The following is a 26368-nucleotide window of genomic DNA, read 5'->3' on the forward strand; positions in this document are numbered from 1 at the left end:
AAAACAGCCTGGTACTGGTACAATGACAGATACATTGACCAATGGAACAGAATTGAGAACCCAGATGTAAATCCATCCACCTACAGTCACCTGATCACAAGGGCCCAAAATCCATCAAATGGGAAAAAGATAGTCTTTTTACCAAATTTTGCTGGCGAAACTGGATGTCCATCTGCAAAAAAATGAAACAGGACCTATACCTCACACCATACACAAAAACTCATTCCAAGTGGATCAAAGACTCAAATATAAAACCAAAAGCTATAAAGATCAGACAAAAAAAATAGGATCAACACTAGAATCCCTAATACATGGCATTAACAGGATATAAACCATAACTAACAATGTACAAACTACAGAAGATAAGCTAGATAACTGGGATCTTCTAAAAATTAAACAGTTAAGCTCATCAAAAGACTTCCCCAAAAAAGTAAATATAGAACCTACAGACTGGAAAAAGTTTTTGGCTATTACAAATCTGACAAAGGTCTGATCTCTAAAATCTACAGGAAAATCCAACAAAAAGACAAATAATCCAATTAAAAAATGGGCAAAGGAAATGAACAGACACTTCACCAAAGAGGACATTCAAGCAACTAACAGACACATGAGGAAATGCTCATGATCACTAGCCATTAGAGAAATGAAAATCAAAACCACAATGAGATACCATCTCACCCTGGCTTTACTGGCACAAATCAAAAAAACCAAAAATAACAAATGTTGGAGAGGCTGTGGGGAGATTGGAACTTATGCACTGCTGGTGGGAATGCAAAATGGTACAAGCATTTTGAAAAACGATATGGTGCTTCCTTAGAAAGCTAGAAATATAAATACCATACAATCCAGTAATCCCACTCCTAGGAATATATCCTAGAGAAATAAGAGGCATCACATGAATAGACATATGCACACCCATGTTCATTGCAGCATTGTTCACAATAGCAAAAAGTTGGAAACAACCTAGATGCCCATCAACAGATGAATGGATAAACAAACTATGGTACATACACACAATGGTGTACTACGCAGTGATAAACAACAATGATGAATCTGTGAGGCATCTCACAACATGGATGAATCTGGAGGACATTATGCTGAGTGAAATAAATCAATCACAAAAGGAGAAATATTGTATGAGACTACTACTATAGAAACTCATGAAAGGTTTACACACAAAAAGAAACCCTTTGATGGCTATGAAGGAAGGGAGTGGTGGGGGTGGAAAAACAATAAATAGACAATAAATAAGTGGCAACTTTGATGAAGGGTAAGACAGTACACAATACTGGGGAAGCCAGCATAACTTATTCAAGTTAGGGTCATGGAAGCTCCATGGACAAATCCAAACTCCCTGAGAGACCGAATTACTGGGCTGAGGGCTGTGGGGACCATAGTCTCAGGGAACATCTAGCTCAATTGGTATAACATAGTGTATAAAGAAAATGTTTTACATTCTACTTTGGTGAGTAGCGTCTGGGGTCTTAGAAGCCTGTGAGCAGCCATCTAAGATACTCCACTGGTCTCACCCCTTCAAGAGCAAGGGAAAATGAAGAAAACTAAAGACACAAGGGAAAGATTAGTCCCAAGGACTAATAAACCAAAACTTCCAAGGCCTCCATCAGACTGAATCCAGTGCAACTAGATGGTGCCCAGCTACCACCACTGACTGCTCTGATAGGGATCACAATAGAGGGTCACGGACAGAGCTGGAGAAAAATGTAGAACAAAATTCTAACTCAAAAAATGACCAGACTTACTGGCCTGACAGAGACTGGAGAAACCCTGAGAGTGTGGCCCTCGGACACCCTTTTAGCTCAGTAATGAAGTCACTCTGGAGGTTCACCTTTTAGCCAAAGATTAGACAGGCCCATAGGACAAAATGACACTGAAGGGACACACCAGCCCAGGGGCAAGGATTAGAAGGCAGGAGGGGACAGGAAAGCTGGTAATAGGAACCCAAGTTCGAGAAGGGAGAGTACTACCATGTCTTGGGATTGTTAACCAATGTCATAAAACAATATATGTACTAACTGTTTAATGAGAAACTAGTTTATTCAGTAAACCTTCATCTAAAGCACAAAAAAAAAAATCCCAAAAAATAAACATAGGCATTATATCCTGCAAATTTTAACAATTATTTTGAAATTATGAGAATCCTTTGCATTTTGAAAATAACGTGGTATTTCTTGTAGAAGAGATAACCTCTCAGATATATCTTAAAATATGTCATACCCTGGACATAAATAACAAAACTGAGCTTTTAATTTTTTGGAAAACAAAATGCATTGATTAAAACTTAAACGTATGAAACAACTTAGAAAAGGAGGGTGAGAGTGGTTTCAAAACCCAAAGAATGTAAGCAACGTCTCTGAATTGTACATGCGGAAACTGTTGAATTGGTGTCTGTTTTCTGTGTATATTGACAACAACGACAACAATGAAGTAAATAAATTTTTTTGAAAAAGAAGAGAAACTTAATTGTATGCGATTTTCTCCTTGAGAACTGACTTGGCACATTGTAACCAATGTGCACAAGCACTATAAACCCACGGGATTATTATATTTTATGGGAGGAACTTATTAATATGTTCACACCTTTAACATAATATTGTCCATGAGTTCTTATAGTTTTAGCCACAAATTTATAGGATCACAGGTTCTGCAACTATGGAGAGATTAGTTTATAAAAATCCTAAATTTATGTACAAATATAAAGATAGACTCATTTTAAATAGCGTATATTTTGCTAACTTTATCAATCCTTTTGCTATAGGACTCCTCTCTGCTTCTGCAATCAACTCAGAATGTGACTGTGAATGCCCGCAACTCCGAAGGAGAGGTCACAGGCAGATTAAAAGTGGGTGAGTCACATTGAATCGAGGTGCTTGGCATGTGCGTGTTCCATAAATAGACATGCTTAATGAATACATTTTATCTTTCTTCCAAATAAATCACTGTTGTTTATGAAAAATCAAAGTATGAATTTTCTAAATATCATGCTGTGTTGACCTCAGAGAATTGTTATCACAACAGGGGACAGTCTGGAGTATTTCAAGCAAAGTTGTTTTGGCTCTAAGAAATACAGTACCATTCAAGTCAGCACAAGAAACAAAGTGTTTACTGCAGATGCAGAGGAATCTCACAGAGACTAAAAGAAAGGGACTAAAGTGTTGTTGGCCTCAAGAGAGCAAAGATCAGGGGCTGGGAGCAAAAAGTGTACATTCGTTCTCATTCTCTCTCATTCTCTCCCTCTTCTCTCTCATCTTCTCTCTCCACTCTCCTTTGTAGTTTATCTTTCCCCCGTTCACTTTCACATGCCTGTTATGATTGCATCTGTTCTGATCCTACATGATCTACTTGACCTCACTGTTCTTCATCTGTTGGTTAGAGTTTCCAACACCAATAACTTTAGTTTTCAATTTTGCAAATTTTAAGTTCCCAAGAAAGTACTCTGATTAGCTCTACTTATGTTTTCAATGAGTTGCTTTTGGGTCAGGTATGACACCCTTTCAATCAGCTAAAGCCACACAGGAGTGAGGACACATGGAATCTAACGGGTGACCGGAAGAAACCGAAATGCCATAAACATTTCTTACACAGTGCAAAGTAGAGAGAGAAGAGAGATGAAATAAACAAAACAGCAGAGTAGCTGATAAAATGAATCTGCCTATATTCTCTACACGTACAATACTCTATAGATTTTCTCAGTCTAGGAAATTGGATGGCCCTTCTGATTATGAGAGAACAGATGAGAATTGCTCTGCTAACACAGCAGGTAACTTTTAGTGTCTGTATTTTTTAATGGATGCTTTTATAAAAACAGAATAATGTTACATTAGAAACTATAGCCCTAAGTTAACTAATAATACCTTTTTATTATACTAACACAAGAGATTAAATATTTTATCTATGTTAATCTTTATAATTTAGTGCAAAAATCTAGCTGCATTTCTCTTTTGTTTAGAAGTTTTGTTTGATCAGTAAGTCCAATCAAATTCTCAGTGAATTTAGAGATGAACCTTGGTGTATCCAGCAGACAAGTTCCTGAAACTTGTCTAAATCAAATCATATTTTCTTGATGAATTACATAATATTTGATTTATCATTACCATACTTTCTTAAAAAATTTTAGTATACCTTTTAAATGTTTTGTCCATTTTTTGCCATTCATTTAACAAACATTTATTGAATGTCTGTGTGTTGTCACCACCACCCATTTGTCAGTTTGTCATACTGTGGTGGCTTGCATGTTTCTATGATGTTGGAAGCTATGCCACTGGTATTTCAAATACCAGCAAGGTCACCCATAGACAGATTTCAGTAGAACTTCCAGATGAAGACAGACTAAGAGGAAGAGCCTGGCAATCTGCTTCTGAAAAGTACATTCATTAGGAATTGGAATATGGAATATGGGATTTATGAAATATGAATCAAGGAAAATTAGAAGTCATCAAAACTGAAATGAAACACTTGAAGATTGCTATCCTAGATATTAGCCAGCTGAAGTAGATTGGTATTGGTCATTTTGAATCTGACAATCATATAGTCTCCTATAATGGGAAAAACAAATTGAAGAGAAACAGCATTGGATTAATGGTCAAAAAAATTTCAAGATCTATCCTAAAGTACAGTGCTGTCAGTGGTAGCTTAATATCCATACACCTACAAGGAAGACCAGTTAAATACCACTATTATTAAAATATATGCACCAACCACAACATACCAAAGTTGAAGAAATTGAGATTTTTATGAAATGCTGCAATCTGAAATTGATCAAATGTGCAGTCAAGAAGCATTGATAATTACTGATGATTGGAACACAAAAGTTGTAAAGAAAAAAGGATCTGTTGTTGGAAAATACGGCCTTGGTGATAGGAACAATGCCCGAGATTGCATGATAGAATTTTGCAACACCAAAGACTTATTAACCAGAAATACTTTTTTTTTTTTTCCAACAACTCAAATGCTGACTACACACATGGACCTCACTACATGGATTCTACAGGAATCAAATCAGCTTTATCTGTGGGAAGAGATTATTGAGAACCTTAATATTATCAGTCAAGACAAAGCCAGGGGCTGATTATGGAACAGATCATAAATTGCTCATATGCAACTTCAAGTTGAAGCTGAAGAAAATAAAAACATATCCAAGAGCACCAAAGTACAGCCTTGAATACATGTCACCTGAATTTAAGGACCATCTCAAGAATAGATTTGATGCACTGAACACTAATTACTGAAAACTGGAAGGGTTGTGGGATAACATCAAGGACATCATATATGAAGAAAGTAAAAAGTCATTAAGAAGACAGGAAAGAAAGAAAAGATAACAATGGATGTCAGAAGAGGCTCTGAAAATTGCTCTTAAGCACAGAGTAGCTAAAGGGAACAGAAGAAATGATGAAGTAAAAGAGCTGAACAGAAGATTTCAAAGGGAAGCTGAAGAAAACAAGGTGAAGTATTACAATTATCAAGAGTAAACAACTCACAACACCATTAACAGATTGTTTGGCAGGTTTAATAGACAGCTTTAAAGTTAGGCAGCACATCATTATCAAGTAAACCAGTGCTCTGATTAATTAAGATTTTTAAAGTACTATATATATATACTTTTATCAGGAACTTTGAACAAAAATTTTTGATTGGATGATGATTACATCAGAAATACAAATCATGTAAGAGAGCAGTATGGGCTCAAACATTATAAAGTACAGAAAAATAGAAGCCTTGCTAAGACAATCACAAGTTCAGTGAGCCATGATTACAAGACCTCTGGAGTGTAGAAAACAGGACATGTTCATTAATCTTCAATTGTTTTCTGAAAAAATAAGTTTCAAGTGTTTTAGTGATCCTGATCACCTAGACACACAATTATACAAGACAAGCTTCTTCTAAAGTTTAGTTATAATTTAAGGCACAGTTATAGGCTTTAAAATGATATATTTATGGTTATACAGCACATAGATTTCTAACATTTAGTAAGATGACCTTTAGTGTTGTGGGTAAAAGGACTCTGTTTTCATAAGCAAAACTTATAATTTTATTTCACACAATGACCTGAAGTTAGAAACCCAAGAGGGAAGAACACAATTGACATTTCTCAGGCTGAAAGAACCAAAGAGAAAATTCAAGCCTCAAGTTGCAATACTGAAGGATTCTATGGGCAAAAAATTGAATAACACAGGAAACATCAAAATAAGATGGAAGGAATACACAGTCACTGTACCAGAAATAACTGGTTGACATTCTTCAACCATTTCAGGAGGTAGCATATGATCAAGAACCACTGATTCTGAAGGAAGAAGTTCCAGCTGCACTGAAGGGACTGGCAAAAAACAAAGCTCCAGGAATTAATGAAATACCAGTTGAGATGCTTCAACAAACAGATGCAAGGCTGGAAATGTTTACTTGTCTATGCCAAGGAATTTGGAAGAGAGCTACCTGGTTAACCAACTGGAAGAGATCCATATTTGCATATTTGTGCCTATTCCTAAGAAAGGTAATCAAAGAGAATGCAGAAATTATCAAATAATGTTATTTATATCACATGCTAGCCAAATTTTGCTGAACATAATTCCAGACTGGCTGCAGGGAAATGCCAAAAGTTCATGTTAGATTTAGAAGAAAACATGGACTAAGGGATGTCATTGCTGATGTCAGATGAATCTTGGCTGAAAGCAGATAATACCAGAAGGATGTTTACCTGTGTTTTATTGACTACAAAAAGGCATTTGGCCCTGTGCATCATAACAAATTATAGATACCATTACAAAGAATGGGACTTTCAGAACACTTCTGCTTATGCGGAACCTGTGCATAGGCTAAGAGGCAGTCATTCAAATAGAACAAGGGGACACTGTGTGGTGTAAAATTAGAAAAGGTGTGCAACAGGGTTGTATCCTTTCATCTTATTCAATCTGTATGCTGAACAAATAATCCAAAAAGCTGGGTTATATAAAGAAGACCATGGCATCCAGGATAAGAAGACGACTCATTAACAACCTGCAATATGCAGATAACACAGCCTTGCTTGCCGAAACTGAATACAACTTGAAGCACTTACTGATGAAGATCAAAGACCACAGCCTTCAATACAGATTACACCTGAGTGTAAAGAAAACAGAAAACCTCACAACTGGTGAAATAAACAACATCATAATAAATGGTGAAGAAATTGAAGTTGTCTAGGATTTCATTCTACTTGGATCAACAGTCAATGCCCAAGGAAGCAGCAGTCTGGAAATCAAATGACTTATTGCAACAGGAAAATCGACTTCAAAAGACCTCTTTAAAGTGTTAAAAAGCGAAGATATATCTTTGACAACCACGGTGTGCCTGACCCAAGCCATGGTGTTTTCAATAGCCTTATATGTATGCAAAAGCTGACAATAAAAAAAGGAATATCGATGAAGAATTGACACTATCTGAACTGTGGTGTTGGTGAAGAATATTGAATATGCTGCCATAAGAAGCACCAAATCAGTTTTGTAGGAAGCACAGTCAGAATGCTCCTTAGAAGTAAGGGTAGAGAGACTTCATTTTGCTTACTTTGGACAAGTCATTAGGAAAGACCCTACCCCAATGCCATTGAGTGGATTCTGATTCATAGCAACCCTATAGCACAGAGTAGAACTGCCCCACAGGGTTTCCAAGGCTGTAAGTCTTTACAGGGGCAGACTTCCACATCTTTCTCTTGCGGAGCAGCTGGTGGGTTCCAACCGCCAACCAGTTAGCAGATGGACGCTTTAACCACTGTGCCACCAGGGCTTTTTAGGAAAGACCAATCACTAGAAAAGAATATCATGCTTCTTTTGAATATCAAACACACCATGACTTCTCTCACCTCTAAACCTTTTCTTTGCTGTCTCTTCTGCCTGTAATTCTTTCCCTCCATCTTTACCTATACTGCTATGAGTTGGAATCAACTCAACAGTTGGTTTGGTTTTACCTATATGGCTCCAAGAAAAGGAGATTCATTCAAGGCAATTGCTGTGAATAGTACTGGAGTCCTTGCTTGTCTTATACCAGAAAAACCCAGTTGCTGTCAAGTTGACTCTGACTCATGGCAACCCCATGTGTGTGAGAGTAGAACTGTGCTCCATAGGGTTTTTAGTGGCTGAGTTGTTGGAAGTAGATTTCCAGGCCTTTCTTCTGAGGTGTCATAGGTCTGTGAATTTATTAGTCATGGGTGTAACAGATTGACCTAAAGAATAGTTAGGCTATACAGGTAAAACTAATTAATGCCAGGCTTATGGACTAAAATAATATAAAATTACGCCTAAAAAGTATTATAGCAAAGACTTAAACACAGTTTTGTGATTACAGTTCAGTACTTTACAATACTATATTTGCAGCAGCAGAATACTTCTTTCCTTCTTTAAAGGACTTTGTGACTTTATTTAAAGAAAAAGATGGTATTTTAAATTAAAGATATAATGAGAAAAAAGGTTATTAATGAGGCATATTGTACGTAAGGAAGAATTTGATGGTATTTTCACCAGAAAAACACTTAAGCCAGTTTCACAAACTTAATCGGATGATAAAATCACTAACCTTTGCTTCTTTATTTGCATCAAAGACTTTCATTAAAAATTGTATCTTACCAGATATCTTTTCTTAACACCAAGGTAGAATTTGAATTTTATTTCTTAAGGATCTCTACTGCAGAAGATGATTACTTGCTCAACTCTAATCAATGTCCAACTAGTTAATGAAAACCAATGGAATGTTAATAAAAGTGAAGAAATTAATAACAAACTCAACAATTTTAGGAGGTGATTGTGGGCTTTTTATTACCTGGAGAACAGTACAATTTCCTCTGAAATGGAAAATATATTAAATATAAATTAAACATTAAATGTCTATAATTTTTAAATAAAATAAAGAAGGCACCTCTGTGCCTTTTATCAAGTAATTCCTTCAACCTGGAATGCCTTTTTTCCCTTCACCAGGGGAATAGGAATTCCTTCTTCAGGGGTCAGCTCAGACATTATCTTCCCCAGGCTGAAGTTCTAACCCCCAGGGATGGACTGTGAGTTCCTTGTGGGATCTCTTATTGAGCTCTGTCCATGTTTGTATCACACATGCGCACACAAACACAAACCAGTTGCTGTCTAGTCAATTCCAACTCATGGCAACTCCATGTGTGTCAGGGTAGAACTGTGCTCCAAGAGTGGCTGGTTTTTTAGAAGTAGATCACCAGGCTTTTCTTCCAAGGTGCCTCTGGGTAGACTCGAACATCCAACATTTTGGTTAGCAGCCTAGTGCTTAAGCATTTGTGCCACACAAAGACTCCCATTTGCATCATTTATCAAATTGTCCTGGAACTAGGTGTATATGTTTTTCTCCTTTGTGGACTAAGTCATGAGCTACATCTCACTGGTTTTTGTATCCTCAGTTTGCAGCACAGAGCCTTGTACAGAAAAAGCATGGAATGCATTTGTGTTGAATAGAATGGACTCATCTTCCTGCATTTTCTTTGATTCATAGAAGAATTTATATAGCTTTGCTACTCATAACATTATGCAACTGAATTCATATATTGAATGTTTCCTTAATGTATATGAAATAATAGATACAAAAAAGTTAGTCAGTATTAGTTTAACCCTGAAAACTTAATAAAGCCTCTTAGACTTATTGTAAGGAGTCCTGGTGGTACAATGGTTAAGTGCTTGGCTAATAACCAAAAGGTTAGTGGTTCAAACCCAGCCAGTGACTTCACAGGAGAAAGTCCTGGCGATCTGCTCCTGTAAAGATTACAGCCTAGGAAACCCTGTGGGACAGTTCTACTTTGTCACATAGGGTCACTATGAGTGGAAATCAACTCGACAGCACCAACAACAAGACTCATTGCATAAACTTCCAATGAGCAAAATAGTTAACTTTGCTAGATAAATTCTTTGGGTTTTTCTCTCAATTTTATGCTCAGATAAAATTATATTCATCATTAAATACAGATCAGAATTTATATAACAAGCATGTCAGGCATAAAAGCCAGAAGAGGTAAACAGGAACGCTGAATCTCTGTCTTCATAAAAGCTTGAAGGAGGAAAAATATATACAACTATCAGAACATAGAGTCAGGCTTCCTGAAGAGCAAGAAGATAAAAACATAAAGGAAAAAATGAGTTCTACCTTTAAAACTGCCTCTCTAAATATATATATTTAGGGTTTGTACCTCAATACAAATTAGTGTAATCACATAAAAATACCTATGCGATAATGTCCAAACTGATCAATACATTAATTGAAAATGTTTTATTTAATTTCTACTAGGTACCCATCAATTTTAATGAATACTGTGAGGGACACGGGAATATATACATGAAAATTATAAGATATGATCCATTTTTCAGTTGAAAAATATCATTTTCTAGATAAGAATATAAAGCCAATATAAATAATTAAGGAACTCTTGTAGTTTCTTGGAGGTCCTTGGGTGGTGCAAACAGTTTGCATTCTACTACTACCCTACAGGTTGTCAGTTAGAACCCACCTAGTGGCACCGTGGAAGAAAGGCCTGACAATCTGCTTCCATAAAGATTACAGTCAAGAGAACCCTATGGAGCAGTTCTACTCAGTAACGCATGGGGTTGCCATGAGCTGGAATCAACTTGACAGCAACAGGTTTGGTTTGGTTTTTGTAGTTCCTTAAGCAAATGATGAAAGCTGTATTCCAGAGAGATTAATCCTTCTGCCTGGGTTAGAAAGAATGGAACCACAAAGAGAAACTAGGAGACATAAATGAGGAATGCCTGGAATCAGTTTATAGCTGAGTGTATAAATGAGAGGGATCAGAAACTGATCTCATAATCTCCTGAGAACAGTGGATCCCCAGTGCCTGGCATGTGGTAGGCATCCATTAAACATTTGCTGAATAAACTAATGTGTTGGAAGGCAATGGGTCTAAAGCTCAGGTGAAAGGATTAATCTTGGCAGGGAAAGTGATACCTCTGTCACTGAGATGAAAGAAAGGAGTGGAGAAGACAAAAATGCTTCATGTAATGGGAAAAGCAGAAACTAGAGAGTGGTTTTACATGGTGATGTGTGTTTTCTCCATGGAGTAAGAAGTGAGAATCTCTTCTGAGAATAAGGGCAGAGGAAAGAATATAAGAATAACCCATCTTCTGGGTTAACTTTTCTTTTTCGTTTCTCTCTTATTTTTTTTTAACTGTACTTTAGATGAAGATTTACAGAGCAAACTAGTTTCTCATTAAACAGTTAATACACATATTGTTTTGTGACATTGGTTGCCAACCCCATGACATGTCAACACTCTCTGCTTCTCAACCTTGGGTTCCCCATTACCAGCTTTCCTGTCCCATCCTGACTTCTCATCCTTGCCCCTGGGCTGGTGTGCCCATTTAGTCTCGTTTTGTTTTATGGGCCTGTCTCATCTTTGGCTGAAGGGTGAATCTCGGGAGTGACTTCATTACTGAGCTGTAAGGGTGTCCGGGGGCCATACTCTTGGGGTTTCTCCAGTCTCCGTCAGACCAGTAAGTCTGGTCTTCTTTTTTTTTATGAATTAGAATTTTGTTCTACAATTTTCTCCAGCTCTCTCCAGGACCCTCTATTGTGATCCCTATCAGAGCAGTCAGTGGTGGTAGCCGGGCACCATCTAGTTATACTGGACTCAGTCTGATGAAGGTTGTGGTAGTTGTGATCTGTTAGTCTTTTGGACTAATCTTTCCCGTGTGTCTTTGGTTTTATTCATTCTGCCTTGCTCTAGACGGGGTGAGACCAGTGGAGTATCTTAGATGGCCACTCACAAGCTTTTAAGACCTCAGACACTACTCACCAAAGTAGAATGAAGAACATTTTCTTTATAAGCCATGTTATGCCAGTTGAGTTAGATGTTCCCCAAGACCATGGTCCCCAAAGCCCTCAGCCCAGCAATTTGGTCCCTCAGAGAGTTTGTATCTATGGAGCTTCCATGACATTGCCTTGGAAAAGTTGTGCTGGCTTCTCCAGTATTTTGTACTGTCTTACCCTTCACCAAAGTTACGATTTATCTATTGTCTATTTAGTGTTTGCCCCTCCCACCCCTCTCCTCCTTCGTAACCTTCAAAGATTGTTTCTTTTTGTGTGTAAACCTTTTCACGAGTTTTTATAGTAGTGGTCTCATACAATATTTGTCCTTTTGTGATTGACTTATTTCACTCAGCATAATGCCCTCCAGATTCATTCATGTTATGAGATGCTTTACAGATTCACCATGTTCTTTATTGTTGCATCGTATTCCATTGTGTGTATGTACCATAGTTTGTTTATCCACTCATCTGTTGATGGACACCTTCTGGGTTAACTTTAGCTATCTATTAAAGTGAGTCATTCATAAAATGGTCATTCCCAGATCTCTCATTTCAGGATGCAAAATCCTTAGTTGGTTAATTTAAATTATGTGAATTTAAATTATCTGAGTAGAAGAATTATATTATTTTTGGCAAGTTTTAAAAACCTGAAAAAAGCAAATTTTTAAATAATTTATTCATACATATATTTGATATAGTTCATTTAATGATATATTAGGTTTAAAATTTACAATATAATCATAGGATCAAAAAAATTATTGGTAACAAATACTAAATATTTAGTAACTTGGCATTGCTGAGTGATATGACTTGTGTAAAAATAGAGATTTCAAAACTGCATATAGTAAACACTTTGTAATGAACTGTTTTAATTGATTCCTCAGGTCCCAAAATGGTGGAAGTCCAGAGTCAACAGTTTCAGATCAACTCTAAGGATGGCAAGCCACTATTTACAGCTGATGAAAAGGAAGTTGTGGTTGGTGTAGATAAACTTCGAGTAACTGGTATGTAGTAACAAGTGAGAAAAAGAATATCCCATAGAGTACACTTCTGGAAAAGCAAATTGTACTTTGGGGAAGTTTTTCTCTACAATCTTTCGGGCCAATAAGCAAAACTAGTCTTAATTTATTGACTTTTCTTCATGGCATTTCTTTTGAAATCCTTTGATATGCTTCAGAACAATGAAGTCCCTCTCATATTATCTTTGCTCACTCTTTTCTTCCATCTATTGTTATCCTTTATCTCTTTCCAGTTTGTATAACCCAAAGGTTTATCATATATTCTTCTATCACCTATACAATTAAAATATCTGTTTTTCATGTGACTTTTGCAAAATAGTCTACTTATGAGTTCCTTTTATTCCATTATATCAGGTTCTTGGGTTCCCTACATTTCTACAAAACCTTTTTTCTCTTTGAACTAAAGATTGAATAGGATTCTGGTGGGCTCTTTTTTTTTTTTTTTTTTTTTTTAATTGTGTTTTAGGTGAGGGTTTACAGAGCAAATTAGTTTCTTATTAAACAGTTAATCCACAAATTGTTTTGTGTCATTGGTTGCCAACCCCAGGATTTGTCAGCACTCTTCCCTTCTCCACTTCAGGTTCCCTGTTACCATTTGTCCAGTTTTCCTGTTGCTTTCTGCCTTCTTGTCTTTGCTTTTGGACTGGTGTGCCCATTAGTCTTGTATACATGATTAGACTATGAAGCACGTTCCTCACAGGTGTTATTGTTGGCCCTATAGACCTGTCTAATCTTTGGCTGAAGGATGAACCTCAGAAGTGACTTCAGTAATGAATTAAAAGGGTGTCTGGGAGCCACTCTCTTGGGGTTTCTCCAGTCTGTCAAGCCAGCAAGGCTGAGTTTTTTGTTTGTTTGTTTTTAGTAAATCTGAATTTTGTTCTACATTTTTCTCCTACTCTGCCCAGGTCCCTCTATTGTGATCCCTGTGGTAGGCTTATTTTTAGGACTGAAAAGAAAAAAATTTTATGAAAAAAAGGAAATTTTCAGAACATACTCCAAATTCACTTGCTGAGCTTCTGTAAAGACTAGTTGACATGAACAATCAAACATTTGTCAAATCTATTCCAACACTTTTCTGTACCATTCTGAAAACCAATCATAACTTTATTCTCTCCCCACTCCTCAAAAATAAATAAATAAATAAATAGAAATGTTCTCCGACATAAGAAGTCACAGTTTTATGTAATAGTTAATTCCTAACAAAACAAACTATAAAACCATAACCTAATCTTGAAGTACACTTTAAGGCAGCAGTGTCCCTGGTTTTCTTACTAAAATAAAGGACACTATGAAACCTAAGCAAATAAAATAGGTTATTGTCTTTCTTAGGCTGGGTTCTCTAGAGAAGCAAAACCAGTAAAGCATATAAATATATATAGAGAGAGAGATTTACATCAAGGAAATAGCTCACACAGTTGTAGAGGCTGTAATGTCCCAAGTCCGTGGGTCAGGATAGAGGTTTCTCCTGATTCACGTAGCCACAGGGGCTGGCGAACCCAAGATCAGCAGGTTGGAGAGCAGGGATGTTGCTCACCATTTGCGAAGATCAACAAATCTCAAAATCGGCATGCCAGACGGCAGGTAATCTGCTAGCTCAAGTCCCAAGAACCGGAGGTCAGATGAACAGGAGCCAGCTGCAGGATCCAGAACGAGCAAAAGCCCCCTGAGCCCTGCCAGAACATCCACCCACACTCAATGCAAGGCACAAGCCCAAGGAAACTCCCCTTCACCCAATTGGCTACTCACAGTAGATCCCATTATGGGGATGATCACATATCAAATCTCAACAGGGAAGTGACCACAATATCACACAACTGCCAAAACACTGAGACTCATGGCCCAGCCAAGTTGATACACAATCTTAACCATTACATTGCCTAATAAAGTGCCTTCATCCATCCAAAATCTGCTATTGTGTAGTTTTGAGAATATGGAGTTTTTAGATTTAGATTATATTCTTACCTCAACATTTACTAGCTGCATGACTTCAGACAAATTACTCAGTCTCTCCTGTTTCCTCACTTGTAAAATGGATTAATAATACCTACTTTACCAGCTTTGCTGGATTAAACAATACGATGTATGCAAAGGAAAGCAAGGTTCTTGGTAGAGTATTATTGCCCTCCAGGGCAATAAGAACTGCAGGATAAACAGTTTGAGCAAGAGCATACACTGCCTCAAACCCAAGCCTCCCTACACAAGACATCAGTGAAGTGAGCATCTACCTTTTCTAGCCCAGAGCTCCTTCCAGGACATGATTACAATTAGTGAACAAGAGAATCTGCATTTCTAACAGGCTCCTAGGCGATGCTGATGCTTCATTTCTGGGGAACATATTATGAGAATCGCTGCCCTCCCGCTGACTTTACCAGAGTCAGTGGGAGAGCAGTATCTAGAAGTTCTCCCTACAAACATGTTCAAGTTAACCTTGTTAAAGATAAGTCACATGCTTCTTTCATAACATGTCTTTGTGGGATGCACAGATTTCTCCCAAACTTCTCATCCGCAGGGAAGCTAACTAGAGCCTCTGTACCCTCATCTCTAACTACTATATTACTTAGACTTTTACCCTCATCATCATACAGTAACTTGGAGATCTTGTTGCTAGGGCAACTGTGAACCACTGTGTGAATTGTACAATCTTCACCCAAACCTTAACTCTTCTCAGTTTCCCAATACAGGTAGTCCCTGACTTACGACAGGGTTCTCTGTTCTGACGACTCCATCATAAATCAGTTCTGATGTAAGTTGTGTCATAGCATAATTCAAAATCCTTACTCTGTAAAGATTTAGATAAAGAGTTATATTGAAGAAATAGGACAGCTTGAGCTGGGCACCACTAAGGGGAAGTACAAAGTGCTCCTGCCAAGGTCAGGCAAGGAAGGATTTTTATATACATTTTTTGCAGAACCAAGAGAGGAAAAAAAAAATCTTCCTTTATATCTGTTAATCTATTTCTGTCACACATTTCCTGAGAACAGCCTGTGCAAACATTTTTTCTGAGAACAATCTTGACATACTTCTTCCTGGAACATTCTTATTTGACTTTTTTCTTTTTTCGTTTCTGCTAATGGTTAAATTAGTTGGTTACCCCTCCCCTGCTCACCCAGAAGTGGTGTGGACTTAACCCATTGTTGTAAGCCCAGCTTGAATGCCTCAATTTTGAAACTTTGCTAGCACATTCCCCCTTTTGATCAAACCCTCACTAGGTGATGCTGATCACCCACAATAGAGTAACCTTTCTTCTGCAAGGACTCTGTTTGTTTTAGCCAAGGGTTTTAGATGGTCAGGACCTTTTCTTCACCTTGTTAGGTTAAGAGGTCTCATCTTCAAGGTGAGTTGACTTTGTCAGGATTAGTGCAGCAGACAAGGCCGCATGGAAGGGACATATTCAGGCTGAACTCAATAAAAGTCAAGACACAACACTCTGGGGAATGAGAAAGGGTTGTCTTCCAATGTTTCAGTCCTGGAAGACCAGCATGAGTCTGTACAAACTTTATATTATGAATTCCCTCAAAATACATAACTCTCTGCATAGCAATGGGAATTCCTTTCTGGCTACAAGAATTAGATAAGCATTTCATACTACATTTAACCTTGCTTGCTGACAGAGAAGAAAAGTTGAAGCACTTACTGATGAAGATCAAAGACTACAGCCTTCAGTATGGATTATACCTCAATATAAAGAAAACAAAATCCTCACAACTGAACCAACAAGCAGCATCATGATAAATGGAGAAAATATTGAAGTTGTCAAAGATTTTATTTTACTTGGATCTACAGTCAATGCCCATGGAAGCAGCAGTCAAGAAATCAAATGACACATCACATTGGGCAAATCTGCTGCAAAAGACCACTTTGAATATTGAAAAGCAAATCTGTCACTTTGAGGACTAAGGTACACCTGATCCAAGCCATGATATTTTCAATCACCTCGTATGCATGTGAAAGCTGGACAATGAGTAACGAAGACTGAAGAATTGATGCCTTTGAATTGTAGTGTTGGCAAAGAATATTGAATATACCATGGACTGCAAGAAAAATGAACAAATCTGTCTTGGAAGAAGTACATCCAGAGTGCTCCTTGGAAATGAGGATGCTGAGACTTCATCTCATGTACTTTGGACATGTTACCAGTCCCTGGGAAAGAAATCATGCTTGGTAAGTTAGAGGGAAAAACAGGAAGACCCTCGATGAGATAGATTGACACAGTGGCTGCAACAATGGGCTCAAACAGCAACAATTGTGACGATGGCACGGGACTGGGATGTGTTTCATTTTGTTTTACATAGGATCACTGAGTCAGAAATGACTCAACAGCAACAACACAATAATAATTACAAGAGTTAAACTATTTAATCTAGTTGGCAATATGGAGCACAACTATGAACTAATGCCACTGGGTAGCCAACTAAAGATATCTAAGAAGGGATAGTCAGGCATGGGAGGGATTGAATGCAACCAAGTAGGCCTTTGATGAATTTCCTAATATCTTGTTTCTACTTCTCCTGTGGTGTTTATCCAAGCACCAAACCAAAAACAAACCCATTGCCATCTAGTCAATTTTTAGTCATAGGACCCTGGAGGACAGCAAAACTGCCCCATAGGGTGTCCAAGGCTGTAATCTTTACAGAAGCAGACTGCCACATCTTTCTCCCATGGAGCAGCTGGTGGGTCCCAACTGCTGACCTTTTGGTTAGCAGCTAAGCACTTAACCGCTGCACAACCAGCACTCCTTCTATCTAAGTACAGCAGGAGATATTAGCAGTGGCACAAATTCCACCTTGTTTGGCTAAAATAAAGTCAAGAACTATTCAGTTGTCTTATACAACCTTAGATAGGGAATCTAAAGACTTTTGTTGAGCAGCCATTCCATTGCAATATCATCAGCAGTTTGATCCATTGTAGCAGATAATTTGTGAATAGATTTTTCAAGCTGAAGGATGCCACAGTTGGGTAGAAGTGCTCGAAGGAATACCTATCCCATTCCAGACTTGTTGACTATTGGATTATGATCCGGAAAAGAGTCTCTTTTATTTCAAATTAGAATCTTTAAGCTGTTAGTCCAATGTAAGCTATAATGTCCAATTTCCCTTATAAGAGTTAATATCTAGTGGGACTCCCATAAGGGCTAGCATGCATTGACCTCTCATTCTCCAGCCATCTAAGCAAGGCAGGGCCCAAGCCTAGGGTTCATCTCTTGGGTTTGGGTCTTTCATTGTGCTGCAATTGGATTCTCTCCATAAAAATACATACCCATGAGGAGTACAGATCATATTGTTTCCAATGTAATTGTCTGGGAATGTAATGGTTTTATTGACCTGCTTGAGCCAGTTTTCAGTAAAAGAATTATTATAAATGGATAAATGCCATAATCTCAATGAGCTCCAGAGTTTAGTGCAGAGGGAGGTATAGCTCTGTTTAGGCAGTTTGGTAATCAGTGTGCATTCTGAGATAGATTTATGGAATACCTAGGAGTCAGTATATTGGAGTGGAAGTTCATTTCGGGAGTACTGTAGTAGGTTAGCAAACTTAGCAAGGGGACCAGGTAAATGTACCTTGAAACAAATGGAGAGATTTGTCCCTCATTTTATAATACAGATTAGATTAAAACATGGTACTTGAGGTTAAACTGACAACATAGGGGAATGCCACAGTCTAACACTTACAGCTCTCTTAAAAGTAATGTTACGATTAACAATAGCATTAGATATATGATTATAATTCAATACAGGGGATGCTAACGTGTTTGAATTTTCATGTCCAGATCAGGGATGAGGATGACAGGTCTAACATTCAGTCAAATTGCTAACACTAGCCACTGATTGAGCTAACTTAACAAATACATTTTCATTCCATCCATTAGAAGAAGTCACTAAAAGGAGAAGGATGGAGACTAAGTAGACCTTCATGTTGGACAATTTATAAGAGATAAGATGGCAATTATAAAGCAGGGCTAATAACATAAGGATGGTTACAATTATAAAGCAAAGTCCATAAAATTCAGTAACATGCATGAGATCTTGTTCTGTGAACTTGAGGCTAGCATTCTACTTCTGTGGCCCTTGAAATGTTTTAGGGTAATCTTTAGTTCTCCAGAAGTCTGACTAATCCATAGAGATGTCTTAGCTTTTTTTTAGGTGCGACAGATGTATCTAGGGTTTGACTCCCTCTAGTTTGGCAGCACACAGGTTGGTGAGGAGTACTAGATATGACCCTTTTCAATGAGGTTTTAAGGAGTCTTTTAATTGATGTCTTTTCCAATATACATATTCTCCTAGGGAAATATTAGGTAATTTGGGAGGCATTGGCTTCTGGTCATCAAAGCCTTCTTTAACCTGTGAAAAATATTCTTTAGAGCATTGGGCTAAAGATTGACAATATTTAGCAATTCAGGTTCAACAATATTAGAGTCAGTGCAAACAACTAAGGGGACAATCATGGGTTTCCTGGTAATTATCTTGTATGGGGTAAGTTTATGTAATCTAAATGGGGTGGACTTTAAGTTCAAAAGAACCAAGGGGAAGACCTTAGTCCAAGGCAAACTCAAGGTTTCACAGAGCTGGGCTAATTCAGTTTTTGTTAGGCTATTAGTCCTTTCCATTAAGCCAGAAGATTGGGGGTGATAGGGGGTACAATTTTAGCTTTTTCCAAAGGTTTGTGGCTTGGTTTTTGACTCAGGAATTTATTCTTTTGAACCTTTGCTTTCGTAGTAGATTGTACAAAGAATAAAATTGACTCTTTAACCCAGTAATCAAAGAAACACAATTCTTTGTTTTATATGTTATTTGACATTAAAGCTCTTAAAAATTCTCACAGATTAATCCATCAAGCTTTTACCCACAGCAAATAAGAACTTTGATCATATCAAATAAATTCCCTTTTCCATAAATAAATCATATTTTGTATAATATCTAGCTTAAGTTACTTAAAAAGGTTTGTTTTTAAGATTTTGTTTTCAAGGTTGACATAAATATAAAAATCTTTGTCAGAACAAATTTATTTTCATTAATTCCAGGGAATATTAGGACTATTTAACTTATGTAAGTGCTTATTTATTATTAATCTGATCAGAGTAAGTTTTTTGAAGAAATATTATAATCTAATTCAATAATACTACCCAGAGGTGGGAAATTATTACATTTACATAACACTATCTCTTTATAGGATCCTTTAGAGAAGAAATTTTATAATTATTTGTCCTTCTTAAAGCAGTTATGAAAATAAACAATTCATCCATTTTCAGTGCACTTTTCAAAATAGACTAATTTATATTAAAGTTTCTCAGAGTAGCTACTAAAATCCCAGATCATAAAACAGGTGCAAAAAGCAGTTTCTATTGGAAGAGAAAAGGACTGAGATTTAAGACAGCCTCATGAAAAACTTCAGCTGCTAGCCATGGCCTCTAACTTGATACTAGACAGAAACTCAGACACAACACTTTAGACTTGAAGCAAGATTCCAGAACAAAACAAAACAGAGAAACTACATAGACTCTTTGGGATGTAGGGTCAGTTCAAAAAAAACTAGGTTTATACAATACCATACAACATAAGCAATTCAGTTTCTTAAAACATATACAACAATTCTCTGGTAAGATCGACCCAGTTCAACAGGGGAAAAAAAAAAAAAACCAGGTCCTAAATAAACTCATTAATTTGCCAGAATCTTGAATGGAGGGATTTCAGACCTCTGACAAAACCTGAGCATCAAATAAAAGTTCTCCAGAGGGGAAAAAAAAAGGCAATGCAAATGGGAACTCATTTTCCCAAAATGAACATTGAAATTTTAAATAATTTCAAGTATTTTCAGCTTACAGTGTTTTTGAACATGAATCCCGGACCAGCATCCCAGTAGGGGGAAATCCAAGGTCATTTATCAACCATGTTAAGAATAGGTGGAAACTTTGGTCTCTCAGAGTCAAATTAAATTCTTAGTAGAGAGTCTGCCAGGTTTGGTTGATGTTTTGTTTCACTGTGTGCCTTTATTGCATGAGAGTTTTCTTGTGGCTGGTGGGCAGCCTATTGCTCTGGCCCATCTCATATCCCAGCTTATCCTCTTACAGGTGTCTTTCTGTTGGTAAGCACACTAGAGGTTTTTAAGCTCGAAAAGTTGCCCACATTTTTGCAGCTTAAAAATTCTGGGATTCCTTCATAACAACCATACAAAACCTGGTTTCAATCTTTTTGAACCTTATTCATTCTGCCAGATAGCGACTTATTTTCTTAAATATACTAACCTGTAACCCCGTAGCCCATTGCCGTTGAGTGGATTCTGACTCATAGCAACACTATAGAACAGAGTAGAACTGCCCAATATGGTTTCCAAGGAGTGGCTGGTGGATTTAAACTGCCAGTCTTTTTGTTAGCAGCCAAGCTTTTAACCACTATGCCACCAGGCCTCCTTAAATATGCTAGTTTCTCTACTTGAGTGCCCTAAAGTAGCTACTGATTTTCTAAACTGTCTTGATGTCTTTTAGAAGCTCCTAATTACCAATCAAAATAGGCATCCATCAAGATTGTTTAATTTGGGAGCCTCTCTTTTCCAATTTACTGCACAGAAAAACCAAAAGTTCAAAAGAACCTCAAAGCAGCCACTGATTTTCCAAACTGTCTCTGGTAAGGTTACACCAGGCAAACAAAAATGCACAGATTAAAGGATCAAAGTGTTTGTCCATGTAGTAGGCAGGAGTCTGGAGGGCGGCTCTGAGCTGCCTCTAGACTTGGCATTTCCCATGTTTCTGGCACACAAAGTGCACTTGCAAGAAGAAACAAATTCAACCATAAAACTCGAAGAACTACTAATACAGGAAAGTGGAACTTGAATTCAAGAGGTCATTTACCTTAGAGCAGCTCCCAAGAGTTCGTGAAAGTGAAGAGCCCAAGTAGCTCGGCTGGTACCAGAATCCAAGTCCTTGAAGGCTCTCTGGGGCCACGAAAGATAATGCACCTTCAAAATCCCACTTCTGACACCAGAAATGTCATAGTGTAATTCAAAATTCTTACTCTGTAAAGATTTAAGTGAAGAGTTATTTTGAAGAAATACAATAGCTCTAGCTGGGCACCACTAAGCAGAAGTACAGAGTGCTCTGCTGAGGTCAGGGAAGCAAGGGTTTTATATACATTCTTTGCAGACCCAAGAGAAGAAAAAAAATTCTTCATATCATTTAATCTATTTCTTACACACATTTCCTGAGAACAGTCTGTGCAAACATTTTTTTCTGACAACAATCTTGACATACTTCTCCCTGGAACATTCTTACTTAACTTTTTTTTTTTTTTTTCCTGAGAACTGTTAGTTGGGTACCCTTCCCCTGCTCACCCAAAAGTGGTGTGGATTTAACTCATTGTTGTAAACCCAGCCTGAACACCTCAATTTTGAAACTTTGCTAGCACAATCAAATACTTCATTGTTCTTTACTTTTCATTATTATTGCCTTTTATTATCAGTATCTTTATAAATAATAACATAGAACATCTGCAAGTGAACATCTGAGAATGATAACATCAGCAAATTACATACTGCAACATTGTATGTAGTACATATTTAATTATAAGATGTACCCCCCCCCCCAAAAAAAAAGATGGTTGTTGTAACTCAAATAAAGTCAGGGACTTCCTGTGTGCTTTTGGCTTTCCTAAATCTTGTGACTAAAGAAAAACAAGACATTCATCAATGCTGGCTGTTTTCTCTCCGTGTTTTGTTTTTCTATCCAAGATCTGACACACTCTCTACATTATCTAACTCAGGGTTTCTCAGCCTTGGGACCATTGACATTTCCAGCTGGATCACTTTTTGCTGTGGGGGCTGTTCTGTGCATTGTAGGAAGTTTAGCAGCATCCCTGGCCTCTACACACTAACAGTAGCAACCTACCTTCCACTCCCAAGACGTAACAACCAAAAATGCCTCCAGGCATTGACAAAAGTCCTCTGGGGGAAAAATTGTAAGATATCCTGAGCATAGAACCCACATGAGTTTCTCTGGGCTGTTGAGCTACAGAACTTCAAGCTAATAGATAGAAATCGTTTACAATAGCTAAGCTTGTTGTAGTTGTTATCAACAAGAGAAAACTAATACAGCCATCATACAATTCCTATTGTGTTAGGAAAATTACACACACAAAAACAAACTTGATTTATTCCTTATTTATTTGATATAATTTCATAGTTATTATAAAATACAATAAGAATATTTAATCTTTCAAGGTAAACAAACAAACTGCCTTAGTTATCTAGTGCTGCTATAACAGAAATACCACAAGTGGTTGGCTTCAACAAACAAAAGTTTATTCTCTGACAGTCTAGTAGGCTAGAAGTCCAAATTCAGGGATCACCTCCAAGGGAAGTCTTTCTCTCTCTGTCAGCTCTGAAAGAAGGTCCTTGTCATCAATCTTCCCCTAGACTAAGAGCTTCTCAGCACAGAGACCCTGGCTCCCAGCACTGTTTTCTTGCTAGTGTGAGGTCCCACTGTCTCTCTGCTCGCTTCTCTCTTTTATATCTCAAAAGATATTCTCTTAAGACACAATCCAGTCTTGCAGATCTCATCAACATAACTGCCGCTAATCCATCTCATTAACATCATAGTGATAGGATTTACAACAAATAGGAAAATCTCATCAGATGACAAAATGTTGGACAATTACAATACTGGGAATCATGGCCTAGCCAAGTTAATACACATATTTTGGGGAGACATAATTCAATCCATGACACAAACAAACAAACAAAAAAAAACCAGACCAGTTGCTGTCAAGTCAGCTTCAATTCAGGGAAACCAACTTGTGTCAGAGTAGAACTGTGCTCCATAGGATTTTCAGTGGCTGATTTTTCAGTAGTAGGTTGCCAGGCCTTTCTTCTGAGGAACCTCTGGATGGACTCCAACTTTTTGGTTAGCAGCCTAACATGTTAACCGTTTGCACTATTCAGGGATTCCTCTTTCAAGATAAAGTCCCATTCAAATTTTTCCCCAATATTTGCTATAAAAGATTAGGCCTGTGTAGATGGATGGACTCCAAGTGGCCTTTCCCTTTACCATTGTGGACATCCAAGTGTTTTTTCTCAAAGATCACCATGACAGCCTATAAAAGCAGGAATCCCTGGGCAAAAAGTGAAGGCAGAGAGCCCAATGACGAGATGCTTGGAATGGTCCATGGGAGAAATAAAGAGTGAATGGCTGTGAGGGTGCAGAGCAGGTGACGACTTTTTTAGAGATATATTTTAACTTGCCCAACTGCTGCTTTCACATCTGAGCATCTCTTTATGATCAGCCAAAGCAGCAGGAGCTGGCATCCAAGGGAAGAAGAATGATAGGAGAAAAGACAGGGAGCCAGCTTATCTCTGGGACTGAAAACACGACTTGAAAGCATCTCCCACTTTTTTTCCCTTTAGTCACTTGCACAACTGCCCTAAGCATGGGTGGGTGTAAGGAGGCAAGCAGGGAGGGAAGTGGTTCCTTCTTTAGGATGGTGCACCCCAACTTGTGACTTGTATAAATTCCTAATTGTCTTGGATAAAGGAGAGTTATCTTGCCATTGCCATCATCTTTCGTGGTCAGAGAACAGGATGAAACATCTCTTTAATTCTTAAGCATCTTCAATATAGACTTCAGTCAAATAGGAAATGGAAGAATAATTTTAAATCTGATTTATGGAAGAGATCGAACAATTTCACAAACTCAGTTTGAAATTGACCTAGGACTTTAATCAGTCTCATTTTTACCCTAAAAATGGAATTTGTCACCAAATGACCAAAGTTAGAATGTCTCTTTTTCTAAGCTCAGTTACAGAATATATTATTGGAATAGCATCAGAATGTAGTCTTCAAAAAAAAAGTATTATATACTATTGTCAGAACTGACTTCTTGCAGATGATCAATTGTTAGTTTGACTGTCCTAAATGTATTTTGGCTCTTTGGCAACAGTTTTCTAGGCTGTGTTCATTACCCAACATTAAGGAAGAAAAATAAGATTTTGTAATAATACCCAATTCCCATCACTAACGAGAAAAACAAGATTTAGTGGTAGGCTCCTTTCTTAGTCATCTAGTACTGCTATAACAGAAATATCACAAGTGGATGGCTTTAACAAACAGAAATTTGTTCTCTCACAGTCTGGGAGGCTAGAAGTCCGAATTCAAGGTGCCATCTCCAGGGGAAGGCTTTCTCTCTCTGTTGGCTCTGGGGGAAGGTCCTTGTCATCAATCTTCCCCTGGTCTCGGAGCTTTACAGTGCAGGGACTCTGTGTCCAAAGGACATACGCTCCTGGCTCTGCTTTTTTGGTGGTGTGAGGTCCCCATGTCTTTCTGCTCGCTTCTTTCTTTTATATCTCAAAAGAGACTGACTTAAGACACAACCTAATCTTATAGATTGAGTCCTGCCTCATTAACATAACTACTGATAATCCCACCTCATTACATCATAGAGATAGGATTTACAACACATAGGAAAATCACAACAGATGACAAAATGGTGGACAATCACACAATATAGGGAATGATGGACTAGGCAAGTTGATATGCATTTTTTGGGGGGTGGGACACAATTCAATCCATAACAGCTTCGTTCAGTTTTTTTTTTATCCCTTTCTGTGCAGCTAAGCAAGATTGCATAAAGTTAAAAATGATGTTGTAGAAATGCTGGAATTACCTAAAAGGTCACTAACAAAAAAGGACCTGGAGAGTAAGATTTCAACAACTGAAGAAGTGAAAATAAACAAGGATAAATAAAAAGACATGAAGACAGTTATCTAGAAGTTGCTTATAGATCATTGTACCCCCAAGTACAAATCCAAGAACTAAAAATACTTTGTAACACAGCCCTGTGGACAGCTGATGAACCTGGTACTACTGTCAACAATCTTTGAGCTGAAAAGAATAAAAGGCCCAATTAAAACTGGCTTAAACTAAAAGGACATATATTAACTCACATAAGAAATCTAGCATTAGGATATCTCCATGTTGATTAATTCAGTGGCCAGTATTATTTTACTCCAGCTTTGCTTCTTTGTAAGTATGATAACTTTCCCTTTTTGGTTGCATCCAAAAGGTTGCATCCAAATTGATGGATACATCAATTCCAAGCGTCAACTTCTTTGTACAATGACTTCTCTAAGCATTGATAAAAGGCTCCAGATGGCCTCTAGTGATCTGGCTTCTTTAATTTAGTCTTCTAGCCAAAATTCTCCTCGCATTAAATTACTTGCCTTTCTTGGTAATTGGCATTTAGTTGAATTTTGCTTTTTAAACTCAGTGTAATAGATTTTGATTTTTAATGAGAAATTCAAGTCATTTACATTCATTTAGAAAACTGCTCTATTTGGGCTTATCTATGTCATTTTGAATATGATGCCTTTGAATTATGGTGTTGGAGAATAATGAATATGCAATGGACTGCCAGAAGAACAAACAAATCTGTCCTGGAAGAAGTACAAACAGAATGCTCCTTAGAAGGGAGGATGGCAAGACATCATCTCCTGTACTTTGGACATGTTATCAGGAGGGATCAGTCCTTGGAGAAGGACATCATGGTTGGTAAAG

The 26368-nt window shown here is 37.5% G+C and overlaps 1 protein-coding gene across 1 annotated transcript in view; it reads left to right on the forward strand.

The window, feature by feature from the left end:
* The window catches only part of SGCG (sarcoglycan gamma), a 134746-nt gene that overhangs the window by 62605 nt on the left and 45773 nt on the right, over nucleotides 1-26368 (forward strand). Inside the window, exons 3-4 of the mRNA XM_004386558.1 lie at nucleotides 2777-2864; nucleotides 12701-12820. Of these exons, the coding sequence (XP_004386615.1) occupies nucleotides 2777-2864; nucleotides 12701-12820 (208 nt within the window). The remainder of the gene's footprint in view (nucleotides 1-2776; nucleotides 2865-12700; nucleotides 12821-26368) is intronic.

The sequence above is a fragment of the Trichechus manatus genome, unplaced genomic scaffold (genome assembly GCF_000243295.1).
Source record: "Trichechus manatus latirostris isolate Lorelei unplaced genomic scaffold, TriManLat1.0 scaffold00168, whole genome shotgun sequence".
Taxonomy (NCBI): domain Eukaryota; kingdom Metazoa; phylum Chordata; class Mammalia; order Sirenia; family Trichechidae; genus Trichechus; species Trichechus manatus.